The sequence below is a fragment of the Trichomycterus rosablanca genome, chromosome 5, assembly GCF_030014385.1.
Source record: "Trichomycterus rosablanca isolate fTriRos1 chromosome 5, fTriRos1.hap1, whole genome shotgun sequence".
NCBI classification, from domain to species: domain Eukaryota; kingdom Metazoa; phylum Chordata; class Actinopteri; order Siluriformes; family Trichomycteridae; genus Trichomycterus; species Trichomycterus rosablanca.
In genome coordinates this window covers 20,151,310-20,166,981 of record NC_085992.1, presented here as the reverse complement: position 1 = coordinate 20,166,981, position 15,672 = coordinate 20,151,310, and the positions used below count along the sequence as shown (strand labels likewise).

At 41.7% G+C, this 15,672-nt stretch overlaps 1 protein-coding gene across 1 annotated transcript in view; it reads right to left on the bottom strand.

Moving 5' to 3' along the window:
* Window positions 1-15,672, bottom strand: part of arid4b (AT-rich interaction domain 4B) — a 201,335-nt gene that overhangs the window by 89,223 nt on the left and 96,440 nt on the right. Inside the window, exon 6 of the mRNA XM_062995823.1 lies at window positions 9,879-9,973. Within this exon, the coding sequence (XP_062851893.1) occupies window positions 9,879-9,973 (95 nt within the window). The remainder of the gene's footprint in view (window positions 1-9,878; window positions 9,974-15,672) is intronic.

Here is a 15,672-nt window from a genome sequence, read left to right as displayed (position 1 = left end):
CAGCAGCGCAATACTGTGTCCACTCACTGTCCACTCTATTAGACACTCCTTCCTGGTTGGTCCACCTTGTAGATGTAAAGTCAGAGACGATTGCTCATCTATTGCTGCTGTTTGAGTTGGTCATCTTCTAGACCTTCATCAGTGGTCACAGGACACTGCCTACGGGGCGCACACTAACACACCACTAACACACCACCACCATGTCAGTGTTACTGCAGTGCTGAGAATCATCCACCACCCAAATAATACCTACTCTGTAGTGGTCCTGTGGGGGTCCTGACCATTGAAAAACAGCATGAAAGGGGGCTAACAAAGCATGCAAAGAAACAGATGGACTACAGTCAGTAAATGTAGAACTACAAAGTGCTCCTATATAGTAAGTGGATCTGATAAAATGGACAGTGAGTGTAGAAACAAGGAGGTGGTTTTAATGTTATGGCTAATCGGTGTATATACTCCGATCTCCCTCAGAGTACTGTTTAGAGAATTAAATGTAAAGTGTATGACACCACAAAAGGAGGATATTGATTAGGAAAGCAACCAAGAGGCCAATGGCAACAAACATGTCTGTATGTCTCGGACTGGTCGGTCTTCAGAGGTGGAAAGAGTACTAAAATATTGTACTTAAGTAAAAGTACTATTACTTTAATGAGTTTTTACTTAAGTACGAATAAAATTACTAGTCTAAAAATCTACTCAAGTAAAAAGTAAAAAGTAACATTTAAAATGAGTAAACGTTACTTTTTTAACAGCGCCCCCCGCTGGGGGGTGTCTCTTCTGTGTAAATGCAAACAGGACAAGTGGATATATAGTTGTTTTTTGAGAAAGGAACTGAGCTCTTTAAAAGGAACTGAGCCAAAAGATCCGGCTCCCTTCAAAGATCCATAATTCCCATCACTAAAAACCACTGAAGTTGGCATTAATTGTGGATTCTATAGACCAGCCTTCTTTTCATCACTAACAAATACCAAACAACAGTCATACTGCAAATCTCATAACTCAAAACAAGTCAAGGTTACAGGTGTTGTGACTTTCACTAAATGACCCGAAGAAAACCTTCATGATGTAAGAAAAAACTTTGCCATTCTTTGACATCAGACTATGTTATCAAATAACGAAACATCAAACTCCAAACATGTTAAACTTTTAAAATCACCCTTCCCTACTCTATACCTAGATTACAGCTCCTTTATTTTAGCACCAGTTTATTTTCCATCGCAGAATTCACTGCAGCAGTTTCCCAGACGTGATTTTTTAGCTTTTTTTTTTACTCAGTAACGGATGTTATTTAAAATGTAGCAAATTACAATTCTTAATACAAAACATACTTAAGTAAAAGTAAAATTACTGCTTTAAAAAGTACAAGTACACAAAAAAACTACTCAATTACAGTAACGCGAGTAAATGTAATTCGTTACTGTTACGTGGTAGAAGGAGGACTCAAATGCAGATTTAAAGGAAATAATAATTGTATTTATTAAGGCAAATAAAATAACAAAAATGGAAAAAAACTAGAAACGAAAACCAATCGGGAACCCCGATGGAAGCCGCGGGCGCTGCGGGCAACAAAAACTGACAATGAAAAATAAACAACAAGGTGGGGTGCGAACCCGGGTCGCGGAGACGCGAGCCGGTTGCGTTACCACCGCGCTATCTGAGCGTGGGTGAGCGAGAGAGAGAAGGCGCTATTAAGCGCTGCGGCGAACCGCTACACGAAGAAAAGAAAGGCTCGTAGAGAGCCAGCCCCGGTCACTCTGTTGGCCTGGGCGGAACGCGATCGGCGGTCACAGCGCTGGAATTCACAGCCGGGGAACACGCCGATCTGAAAAAGACAAAAAGTTAAATAGCGAGAACAGACACAGCTAAGGTCGGGATTCGATCCGGGGATGAAGGCTTGTCAGCCGAGTGCTTTACGGCATCGCCACCCAGCGGTTGCGAGATCGGGACACAATATCGGTTATACGCTATTAAAAGAGGCTTTCACCGGCACACGGTGCTAACGGTTAGCCAAGCCGCTAGCGCAAAACCGGCACGAGAAAAAACAAAAGCAGTGCGAGGACTGCACGGCGTCGCACCACACTGGCCCTAGAAGAGAAAAGCAACGCTATTTACCTCGACCTTTCAGTCTACACACCCGACTGGCCTAACTGCCACCCGGGGATACCTGCTGACCCTAAAAAGGAGCGTGGGCGAACTGCCACTGAGAGAGAAAAGAACAAAAGGTGCGACGCCCGCTGCTGCGCAGAGCTGGCTTAAATAAGCCAGCTCACAGCTGCGGGCGATCAGCACTAATTAGATGGCTTCCTATATGAAGCCTTTGTTTCCTGAGCTCTGTAACGCCTGCTTCGCTGGGAACCCGGGAGTCGTTCACCAGCTACCGCAGGCATCCTAATAGTTACTTTCCACCTCTGTCGGTCTCTGCATGGGACAATGATCTCACAAACTTTACGCTAGGCTAGCCTGTATGGCAGGGAGGCAAGCAAGAAGCCTCTCATTAAAAAGTGCCATGCTAAAAGTCGATTCTAATGTCATGTAGCAAAAGGTGATAATCAGACCAATTTTGGACTGAACTCCTTGTAGTATGTTTGGAGAAAACCAAACTGGGCAGTTGGTCAGAATTAATGTAAATGTGTGACTTTTTGTGTGACTTCTGTGACAGAATGTTTACCATCCACCATGACAACCACCCTAAACACCACCAAAAACAAAGCAGGGGCATAAGGATAGTAAGATGAATGTCCTTAATCAGCAGAGCCCTGACCTAAATCCGACTTACAGGAAGCAGTGCATTGTAGGTCGCCACAAAATTTGACTTAACTTAAATAATTTTGCATAGAAAATAGGCAAATATTGTCCAATCTGGGAAACTGGTAGGGACATTTCCAAACAGAGTGATTGCTGTAAATAAAGCAACAGGTGGCTAAATCAAAGGACATCACTTTTCCAAACTGGTTATCCGTGCCTGTTATTCATATGCTATTCACTTTTTTAATTACATTTAAAAACCATTTAAATGTTGTATGGCAAAATGTGTAAATAAAACTGCAGAAATATTTAGAGACCAGCTGTTAGCACTCAGCAACACTGCTGCTATTCCAGAGAAGTTTTCTGAGATCCCACGGGAACTGAGGAGACAGAGAAGGGGGAAATGCGCCGTGTCATGCCAGGAAGAGACGCTACAAACCCGTTCTTCCATCCGTCATTATGGGGAATGTAAGATCTTTACCAAATAAAATGGATTAGCTGCCGCCGTTGACTCGGCACCAGCAGGAATAACGTGCATGGAGCCTGATGCTGTTTATGGAGACATGGCTGTAAGTGGAAAGGAGGTGGATTGGCTGTGTTAATCAATGATAGATGGTGTAACCCAGGACACATCACTATTAAAGATTGAATCTGCAATATGGATATTGAACTGTTAGCCATTAGCATGAGGCCATATTATTTACCTAAGGGAATTCTCGCGTGTTATCTGGATGACTGCCTAACTGCCTCAGTCCATCGCAGGGCAGACACACATACACACACACACACACACACACATACAGTGTATCACAAAAGTGAGTACACCCCTCACATTTTTGCAAATATTTCATTATATCTTTTCATGGGACAACACTATAGACATGAAACTTGGATATAACTTAGAGTAGTCAGTGTACAGCTTGTTTAGCAATGTAGATTTACTGTCTTCTGAAAATAACTCAACACACAGCCATTAATGTCTAAATAGCTGGCAACATAAGTGAGTACACCCCACAGTGAACATGTCCAAATTGTGCCCAAATGTGTCGTTGTCCCTCCCTGGTGTCATGTGTCAAGGTCCCAGGTGTAAATGGGGAGCAGGGCTGTTAAATTTGGTGTTTTGGGTACAATTCTCTCATACTGGCCACTGGATATTCAACATGGCACCTCATGGCAAAGAACTCTCTGAGGATGTGAGAAATAGAATTGTTGCTCTCCACAAAGATGGCCTGGGCTATAAGAAGATTGCTAACACCCTGAAACTGAGCTACAGCATGGTGGCCAAGGTCATACAGCAGTTTTCCAGGACAGGTTCCACTCGGAACAGGCTTCGCCAAGGTCGACCAAAGAAGTTGAGTCCACGTGTTCGGCGTCATATCCAGAGGTTGGCTTTAAAAAATTGACACATGAGTGCTGCCAGCATTGCTGCAGAGGTTGAAGACGTGGGAGGTCAGCCTGTCAGTGCTCAGACCATACGCCGCACACTGCATCAACTCGGTCTGCATGGTCGTCGTCCCAGAAGGAAGCTGACGCACAAGAAAGCCCGCAAACAGTTTGCTGAAGACAAGCAGTCCAAGAACATGGATTACTGGAATGCCCTGTGGTCTGACAAGACCAAGATAAACTTGTTTGGCTCAGATGGTGTCCAGCATGTGTGGCGGCGCCCTGGTGAGAAGTACCAAGACAACTGTATCTTGCCTACAGTCAAGCATGGTGGTGGTAGCATCATGGTCATGGGCAGCATGAGTGTTGCTGGCACTGGGGAGCTGCAGTTCATTGAGGAAAACATGAATTCCAACATGTACTGTGACATTCTGAAACAGAGCATGATCCCCTCCCTTCGAAAACTCATGGCAGTTTTCCAACAGGATAACGACCCCAAACACAACCTCCAAGATGACAACTGCCTTGCTGAGGAAGCTGAAGGTAAAGGTGATGGACTAAACCCAATTGAGCACCTGTGGCGCATCCTCAAGTGGAAGGTGGAGGAGTTCAAGGTGTCTAACATCCACCAGCTCCGTGATGTCATCATGGAGGAGTGGAAGAGGATTCCAGTAGCAACCTGTGCAGCTCTGGTGAATTCCATGCCCAGGAGGGTTAAAGCAGTGCTGGATAATAATGGTGGTCACACAAAATATTGACACTTTGGGCACAATTTGGACATGTTCACTGTGGGGTGTACTCACTTATGTTGCCAGCCATTTAGACATTAATGGCTGTGTGTTGAGTTATTTTCAGAAGACAGTAAATCTACACTGCTATACAAGTTGTACACTGACTACTCTAAGTTATATCCAAGTTTTATTTCTATGGTGTTGTCCCATGAAAAGATATAATAAAATATCTGCAGAAATGTGAGGGGTGTACTCACTTTTGTGATACACTGAACACACACCCATTCACCTATAGGGCAATTCAGTGTCTCCACTGAATTAACCTGACTGCATGTTTTTGGACTGTGGGAGGAAACCGGAGCTCCCAGAGGAAACCCACATGGACACGGGGAGAACATGAAAACTCCACACAGAAAGGACCCGGACCGCCCTGCCTGGAGATCAAACCCAGTACCTTCTTGCTGTGAGGCAAAAGTGCTACCCACCGAGCCGCTGTGCCGTCCAGGTCCCACAGATGACAGTGCAGATCAGAGCAAACTCCAAGCCATGGGGTCAAAGGAATTATCTGCAGACCTCAGAAACAGGATTGTGTCAAGGCATAGATCTGGATAAGGGGACAGAAAAATTGCTTAAGCTTTACAGATCCCAAAGAGCACAGTGTCCACCATCATTCGTAAATGGAAGAAGTTTGGAACCACCAAAAATCTTCCTAGGAGGTGAGCAGGAACCCTAGGGTCACTCTGACAGAGCTATAGCATATCCTTGTGGAAATGGGAGAATCTATCAGAAGATCAACCATCCAAGCAGCACTCCACAAATCACGCCTTTATGGTGGAGGGGCAAACTCCTTAGTAAAAGGCACATGACAGCTGGCTTGGAGTTTGCCAAAAGGCACCAAAAGGACTTTCAAACCATGAGAAACAAGATTCTCTGGTCTGATGAAATCAAAATTGAACTTTTTGGCCTGAATACCAAGTGTTACGTCTGGAGGAAACCAGACACCGCTCATCACCTGTCTAATGCCATCCCTACAGTGAAGCATGGCGGGGGCAGCATCATGATGTGGGGATGTTTTTCAGCAGCGGAACCAGGGCGACTAGCCCTGATAGAGGGAAAGATGAATGCAGCTAAGTACACCAAGATCCTTGAAGAAAACCTGCTCCAGAGCGCTCTGGACCTCAGACTGGGGCGAAGGTTTACCTTCCAACATGACAACAACCCGAACCACACAGCCAAGAGAACAAAGGAGTGGCTTTGGAGAAAGTCTGTGAATGTCCTTGAGTGGCTCAGCCAGAGCCCACAACTGAATCCAATCAAACATTTGTGGAAGGAGCTGAAAATGGCTGTTTATCGACTCTCCCCATCCAACCTGATGGAGTTTGCAAGGATATGTCAAGAGGAATGGGCAAAAATGTCCAGAAACAAGTGTGCCAAGCTCATAGCTGTTTGAGGCAAAAAAAGAACTCTATTATAGAATGAGTCTGTAATGTAATAAAACACGGAGAAGGTGAAAGGGGTGTGCAGACTTTCCGATTTGACTCATTTGGTTTTGGAAGTGGCGTTGAGTTTAAAAGTCGTTGATTTTCAAGTTATTTTTGCCCATAAAGATGTATGGGAAACCTGTTAATGTGTTCCATGGTCCCATTGAACTGCATATATTTTAGGCTAATGTAAAATAATGGGGGTTTTTGACAGTTATACACTGAAAATAGCACAAATATAATATAAGAAACACTGAAGCACAATTGCTAAAAAAAAATCTATATAAAAATGCAATTAACATTTATTTCTTGTTTTCTTACGCTTCTTAATTGAGAAGATTCTTGATCTTGAAATACCATATTCCTTAGCGAGTTCAGTAAGAGCACATTCACATGAGAGGCAACAAAACCGCTTCTGCCTGGCTGTGCTGTTATTTCTAATGGAGTGTGGACAAAGCTTAACGTGACTTATTGTATTAAAACAACTACCGAGGGATTTTATTAGTGGAGAGCTTATGAGCAGTAAAAATAAAGAGAAATTTAGTTGTTATCGTATGTCATTTTTTACAACCCCAAATCAGAAACAGTTGAGACAGTTTGGAAAATGCTAATAAAATAAAAATGCAGTGTTCCTTACATTTACTTTGACTTTTATTTAATTGCAGACAGTTTGAACCTAAGATATTTTATGTTTTGTCTGCTCAACTTCATTTTATTTGTTAATATTCCTCCTTCCTGCATTTCAGGCCTGCAACACATTCCAAAAAAAGTTTGGACAGGGGCAATTTAGGGCTAGTACTGAGGTGATAAAACGAAATAATGACGTGATTCCAAACAGGTGATGTCAACAGGTGATTGTAATCATGGTTTGGTACAAAAGCAGCATCCAGGAAAGGCTGAGTCTTACTAAGGATCTCCAGTTTGTCAACAAATGTGTAAGAAAATTATTGAAATGTTTAAAAACCATGTACCTCAAAGAAAGATTGGAAGGAATTTGCATATTTCTCCCTCTACAGTGCATAATATCATTTAGCGATTCAAGGAATTTGGAGGAATTTCAGTGCATAAAGGCCAAGGGCGCAAGCTTAAACTGAATACCCGTGGTGTTAAATCCTTCAGACGGCACTGCATTTCCCCCTAAAAGGTGACAACGAGCCAGGTGAGGAGACAGCTGGAGAGACTAAAACTGGGCAAAGCTGCTGCACCAGATGGAATCAGCATGAGAGTGCTGAAGGTCTGTGCCACTCAGCTATTTGGGATTCTTCAGCATCTCTTCAAGCTAGATCGCAAACAAAAATGGGCACCAATGATGTGGAAAACATCCTGCCTGGTTTCTGTTCAAAAGAAGTCATGTACCTCCTCTCTAAATGACTACAACCACACAAGACCACAGTAAAAATCAATTTCTTCAACTTCTCAAGTGCATTTAATACAATACAATACAAATCCTTTTATACTGAGAAAGAAGATGGAGAACATGCGGGTGGACAAGGCCATAATCACCTGGGACTTGGACTACCTGTCTGGAAGACCCCAGTATGTGCAGCTGGGAACCTGCCAGTCTGAAAATCTGGTTAGTAGCATTGGATCACCACAGGAAACTGTGCTCTTTCCTTTCCTCTTTACCCTGTACACCACCGACTTTCAGTACAGGTCAGACCTCTGCCACCTTCAGAAATTTTCTGATGACTGTGTAGTGGTTGGGTGTATCAGGGATGGGTAGGATGGTGAGTACAGAAACTTTTATGAACAGTTTTGTTGAGTGGTGCGTGAAAACTCATCTGCTCCTGAATGTGTCCAAAACAAAGAAGATGTTAGTGAATTTTAGAAAGAAAAAAAACCATGATCAGTCCTGTTACAATCATGGGTCAGAACGATGAGCTGGTGGACACTTACAAGTACTTTGGTGTCTGGCTTGACAACAGACTGGACTGGAGGGCCATCACAGGCTGTGTACAGGAAGGAGATGAGATGACTCTACTACCTGAGAAAGCTCTGTGTTGGCAGCAGTCTCTTATTTGCAGCAGTGTTGGGGAGGCCGCATCAGAGAGGGAGATGCAATGACACTCAACAAACTGATAAGAAAAGCTGGCTCAGTCTAGAGCTGCTCACTGTGCAGTTTCGAGTTGGTGGTTGAAAGGAGGTCCCTCAACAAACTCATTTCTATACTAAACAACTCATCACACCCACTCCATGACCTCCTAGTCAGACAGCAGAGCACTTTCAGTAACAGACTCATCCAGCTCTGCTGTAACAACAAATGGTACAGGAGATCGTTTGTACCAACAACAATCATACAGTATAACTACTCTTCTTTTGGGACATCATAGCACACTGAGTCACTTTCAGGACAGACTCATGGAGCACGATCTGCTACTCTGTTTATGAAGCCTACATTGCACATCTGTTAATATTATGAAAGACACTTTCATAATAGTTTTTTATATTACATCTTTATTGTTTTTATTTACATAGTATTGTACAGTAATACTTATTTTAATACTCTTTACTTTAACATACCTTGAGGTGTAATACCTGACTTTTCCTCTGGGATTAAAAAAAGTGATCGATCGACTTTCTTTAATCCCAGAGGGAAAGTCAGTCGAGCAATCTATCTGTCTGTCTGTCTGTCTGTCTGTCTATCTATCTATGTTTTTTCATGTACACTTAAAATTGTAAACTTATGTGTTCAAAATTACTTGTATCTATAAATATTCTTTCTCTGTTTACTGAAAGTTCTTGAATGTTTTTATTACATTCTATACACATCACAATAATACCTTTTAAATTGAGTGTGTGTGTGTGTGTGTGTGGGGGGGGGGTTATACTGCATACTACACATGTGTTTGTAAAAAGATGTTGTTCCTAAGGTACAAGCAAACATATTTACCATAATGTATTAACCTAAATTTTAAAAATGTATTGTTATTTAGTATCAACCCAGTGCTAGTTTAAACATAACTGCATTTAGAGCAAATGCTTGGAAAAAACGCTACATGGCCAAAAGTATTTGGACACCTAACCATAAGCTTGTTGGACAATCCAGTTAAAAAAAGTTTTAAAATAGAATGGCCTTTATGCGATTCTGTCAACTATCACAGCCACTCCTCTGAGAAGACTTTTCACAAGATCATAAAGTATGTCTGTGGGGATTTGTGCCCATTTATTTAAAATACCATTTGTATGGCTGAGTACTGAAAGGTACTGATGTTGGTTAAGAAGGCCTCAGATGATGTTCTAGCTCATTCTAAAGCTTTCCAAAGTCTTTCTAAAGTCAGGGATGTGCAGGCCACTGGAGTTTCACTACACCAAGCTTTTGTTCATGTCTTTAAAGACCTTGCTTTTTGACATATTAATGCTGCACCTGGAAAGGGTCTTTCATTAACTTTGGTAAATTGTTGTGGCTAACGATAAAAAAAATTAGGTGTCCCAATACTTCTGTCTATATAGTGCAATTAAAGCAAACAAAGACATAAAAGTAAAAATATGGTTAACCTTTTTCACAGTCCCCTTAAATCTAAAATAAAAAAACACCTACATGGCACTGGAGCGTCGCCCCCCACGGTTGCCCTTTTTACCAATGACTGGTGTACCAAAGTGTTCAGGGTTGGTTAGAGGGAGTCTGTCAAGTGTCTGCAACCAAAACAAGAAAACAAAGACATCAAGTAGCAATAAACATAAAAATTAAATCTAAAGTATAATTCATGTTTATACTTTGAATCAGTGTTTGCCTACAATGCCTTAAATATTCAGTACAGTAAGGGAAAAAAACAATGTTTCTTAAATTTACTCTGATTTAAATTTCATTGCAGACAGTATAAACCCGACATATTTAATGTTTTGTCAACTTAATTTCATTTGGTAATATATATGCATTCCTGCATTTCAGACCTGCAACACATTTTATGGGTTAGTAATTTAGTTATAAACGCATAGATCAGTTTCTCAGCGTCATTAACAGACAGTAAATTTTTTATTTTAGAGATATTACGCAGATGAAAGAATGCCACTCTAGTAATATTATGAACGTGTGCATCAAAAGAGAGATCTAAATCTATTGTGACATCCAAGTTTTTTTTGTTTGTTTTTTTTTTACATCTGAGCTGGGAGTGACAGATAAAGTGTTAAGGTTTAGCACCAAGTTAGACAACTTGTCTCTCAAAGCCTTAGAGCCAACAAGTAATATCTGAATTAAGTTAAAGAAAATTGCACGACATCCAGTCTTTTATGTCATTTACACAATCCTTAATCTTATTCTGTTAATGTAATTGGGTTTGGCTGATATATACTGCTTTGTGTCATCTGAATAACAATGAAAATTGATGCCAGGTTTATGAATATTTATTTGTAATGGTAGCATATAGAATGTAAATTCCCAATACTGACCCCTGTGGAACACCATACTTTACTGTTGTAGTTTCCGAGCATTTATTAAAAAATTTAAATATTTATTAAAATAATATAAGTAAAATAGTAAAATATTATAATCTATAGTATCAAATGCTGCACTAAGATCTAATAGAGCAAGAAAATAGACATAGATTATTAGAGACACATAGTACATGAATTAATCATTAACTAACATAATTAATGCAGTTTCAGTACTATGGTTGGGTCTAAATCCTGATTGAAATGTTTCATGAAAACTTTTTTTATGCAGATAAGAACATAATTGTTGGGAAAATGTTTTTTCTAGAACCTTGGAGACAAAAGAAATGTTTAAAATTGGCCTATAATTAGACAAATGTGGATCAAGATTAGGTTTAATAACAGTGCATTTGAACAATTTGGAAACATATTCAAGACTAAGGAATTCATTTATTAAGGTAAGCAAGGGCTCTACAAGGGCAGGAAGTAAATCTTTAACGAAACGAGTTTCAACAGGGTCAAGTATACATGACAATGACTTTGATGATTTAATTAACGCAGTTAGTTCAGTTTGAGAGATTGGATTAAAGGGATTTAGTTGTATATCTTTGTTTATTTATTGCCCATAAATAAGGACCAGGGGGACAGTAAATGGTAATCAGCTTAAACTTACTAACGTTTTTTAACAAATGAAAATTGATTGGCTATGTCAACAACAAGAGACGAACGCGTCTCTGGCAAACGAGCTAAATACATTCTATGGCGAGCATTCTATTAGAGGCTGCAGCTTCAAAGCTAACAGTGCTAGCGATGCTAACAGGACTACCAGTGTGATCGGCATGCACATGGAGAACGACGGAACACAGAGAACCTTTGTCATCAAGGAGAGTGATGTACGGAAAGCTTTTAGGAAAGTGAACACCAGAAAAGCAGCAGGACCAGACGGGATTGCCGGACGAGTCATCAAAGCCTACGCAGACCAGCTAGCACCAGTGTTCATGGACATTTGCAACTTATCTTTGACCCAGTGCATCGTACCAACATGCTTTAAACAATCAGTCATTGCTCCTGTCCCGAAGAAGTCCCAGTCAGCCTGCTTAAATAGGTTTCGCCCAGTAGCCCTAACATCAGTCGTGATGAAGTGCTTCGACAGGATCATTAGAGACTTCATCACCTCATCACTTCCAGACTTCATGGACCCTCTACAGTTTGCATATCACCGCGACCGCTCTACAAACGATGCCATCATCTACCTGCTTCACACAATATTAACACACCTGGTTGCTAGGAGGGCTAATAATGTTAAAATGCTGAACAGTTCAGCGTTCAACACAATTATCCCCTCCAAACTAACCATCAAGTTGGAGAACCTAGGACTTCATCCATCCTTGTGTCACTGGATCTCTAACTTCCTGACAGACAGACCACAAGCAGTGCGGGTAGGCAAACATGTGTCACCCACCCTCACCCTCAGCACTGGGGCCTACAGGGGTTGGACAATGAAACTGAAACACCTGTCATTTTAGTGTGGGAGGTTTCATGGCTAAATTGGACCAGTCTGGTGGCCAATCCTTATTAATTGCACATTGCACCAGTAAGAGCAGAGTGTGAAGCTTCAATTAGCAGGGTAAGAGCACAGTTTTGCTCAAAATATTGCAATGCACACAACATTATGGGTGACATACCAGAGTTCAAAAGAGGACAAATTGTTGGTGCACGTCTTGCTGGCGCATCTGTGACCAAGACAGCAAGTCTTTGTGATGTATCAAGAGCCACGGTATCCAGGGTAATGTCAGCATACCACCAAGAAGGACAAACCACATCCAACAGGATTAACTGTGGACGCAAGAGGAAGCTGTCTGAAAGGGATGTTCGGGTGCTAACCCGGATTGTATCCAAAAAACATAAAACCACGGCTGCCCAAATCACGGCAGAATTAAATGTGCACCTCAACTCTCCTGTTTCCACCAGAACTGTCCGTCGGGAGCTCCACAGGGTCAATATACACGGCCGGGCTGCTATAGCCAAACCTTTGGTCACTCGTGCCAATGCCAAACGTCGGTTTCAATGGTGCAAGGAGCGCAAATCTTGGGCTGTGGACAATGTGAAACATGTATTGTTCTCTGATGAGTCCACCTTTACTGTTTTACGGTGTGGAGAAGCCCCAAAGAAGCGTACCACCCAGACTGTTGCATGCCCAGAGTGAAGCATGGGGGTGGATCAGTGATGGTTTGGGCTGCCATATCATGGCATTCCCTTGGCCCAATACTTGTGCTAGATGGGCGCGTCACTGCCAAGGACTACCGAACCATTCTGGAGGACCATGTGCATCCAATGGCGGTGCCGTGTATCAGGATGACAATGCACCAATACACACAGCAAGACTGGTGAAAGATTGGTTTGATGAACATGAAAGTGAAGTTGAACATCTCCCATGGCCTGCACAGTCACCAGATCTAAATATTATTGAGCCACTTTGGGGTGTTTTGGAGAAGGGAGTCAGGAAACGTTTTCCTCCACCAGCATCACGTAGTGACCTGGCCACTATCCTGCAAGAAGAATGGCTTAAAATCCCTCTGACCACTGTGCAGGACTTGTATATGTCATTTCCAAAACGAATTGACGCTGTATTGGCCGCAAAAGGAGGCCCTACACCATACTAATAAATTATTGTGGTCTAAAACCAGGTGTTTCAGTTATTTTGTCCAACCCCTGTATATATTGTGGTGGAATTTTATACTAGTTGAAAGGAACAATGGTTTACACCTGGACTTTATGACTGGAGATAACAACAGGATTCACCCATGGGGGGGTCTGGAATTTACAACTGGGCTCATTTCAAAAGGTTACATCTGTTTTACCCTGGGGGTCCTGTGATTTACTGTGAAGAATGCATATTCATTGTATGGACATGTGGTTAGCCAATAAGACTACACCATGAACCATGTATTTCATGTTGAAAGTATAAAAGACAGAAGTGTTAACAGCTTGGGGAAGGTTTGGTCAGATTTGTTCTAAAGCCTTCCCGCTGGCGTTACATTCTTAAGAATAAAGGGTATTCTTAATTCCTAAAGCAACCTGGTCTGGTCTGGTTATCGCGGAAAAGCATTTTTTGCCACTACATTTGGAGGTCCCACCGAGATGCCTATATCCTTTGTTTCCAGAGATCTCGGACTGCAGGACTAAATTATCAACAGGCGGCCGCCATTATTCAGGGTGAGTGATTCTGAGTCAATTCAGGCGCTCTACTGTAAACTTCGAGACCTCTGGATACAAGGTGCCGGTTGCCTTAAGAATTTAGAATACAAAGGAAGATACAGGACGCTCTATCTTAAGGTAGGGATATGGGACGCCGTATCAAAGGGATCCGAGTCAAATTAACTCGAAGGTCTTAGAATAATTTATTTTCATGTTTGTTTAAGCTAGAGCTTTTGAAGGGATCCAAATTCGCTACAAATTCGAAGATTTCAAGACAAGGTTTTGAAATAATTTAGATTCCAAGACAAGATTTTGGAATAATTTAGTAAGGGATCCGAATTTGTTACGAATTCGAAGATTCCAAGACAAAGTTTTGGAATAATTTAATAAGGGATCCGAATTTGTTACGAATTCGAAGATTCCAAGACAAGGTTTTGGAATAATTTAGTAAGGGATCCGAATTTGTTACGAATTCGAAGATTCCAAGACAAGTTTTTGGAATAATTTAATCTCAGGGCTGTGCAAACTGTGCAAAGATTCTAAGACAAGGGACCCGGGTTCATAGGAACCTGAAGATTTCCGGAATATACAGGTGCTGGTCATAAAATTAGAATATCATGAAAAAGTTGATTTATTTCAGTAATTCCATTCAAAAAGTGAAACTTGTATATTATATTCATTCATTATACACAGACTGATATATTTCAAATGTTTATTTCTTTTAATGTTGATGATTATAACTGACAACTAATGAAAACCCTAAATTCAGTATCTCAGAAAATTAGAATTTTGTGACAAGGTACAATATTGAAGACACCTGGTGCCACACTCTAATCAGCTAATTAACTCAAAACACCTGCAAAGGCCTTTAAATGGTCTCTCAGTCTAGTTCTGTAGGCTATACAATCATGGGGAAGACTGCTGACTTGACAGTTGTCCAAAAGACGACCATTGACACCTTGCACAAGGAGGGCAAGACACAAAAGGTCATTGCTAAAGAGGCTGGCTGTTCACAGAGCTCTGTGTCCAAGCACATTAATAGAGAGGCGAAGGGAAGGAAAAGATGTGGTAGAAAAAAGTGTACAAGCAATAGGGATAACCGCACCCTGGAGAGGATTGTGAAACAAAACCCATTCAAAAATGTGGGGGAGATTCACAAAGAGTGGACTGCAGCTGGAGTCAGTGCTTCAAGAACCACCACGCACAGACGTATGCAAGACATGGGTTTCAGCTGTCGCATTCTTTGTGTCAAGAGTGCTTGAACAAGAGACAGCGTCAGAAGCGTCTCGCCTGGGCTAAAGACAAAAAGGACTGCTGAGTGGTCCAAAGTTATGTTCTCTGATGAAAGTAAATTTTGCATTACCTTTGGAAATCAAGGTCCCAGAGTCTGGAGGAAGAGAGGAGAGGCACAGAATCCACATTGCTTGAGGTCCAGTGTAAAGTTTCCACAGTCAGTAATAGTTTGAAGTGCCATGTCATCTGCTCGTGTTGGTCCACTGTGTTTTCTGAGGTCAACGCAGCCGTCTACCAGGAAGTTTTAGAGCACTTCATGCTTCCTGCTGCTGACCAACTTTATGGAGATGCAGATTTCATTTTCCAACAGGACTTGGCACCTGCACACAGTGCCAAAGCTACCAGTTGTAACGGGACAAGCTGCTTCAGTGGGAAAGCGGAAGAGCTTATCAGCATGCTACAGCTCAAAATAACTACATTTCCCACAGTCCACCACGCTCATTAACAAAGACTCGCAACACCTGGGTCTAGCA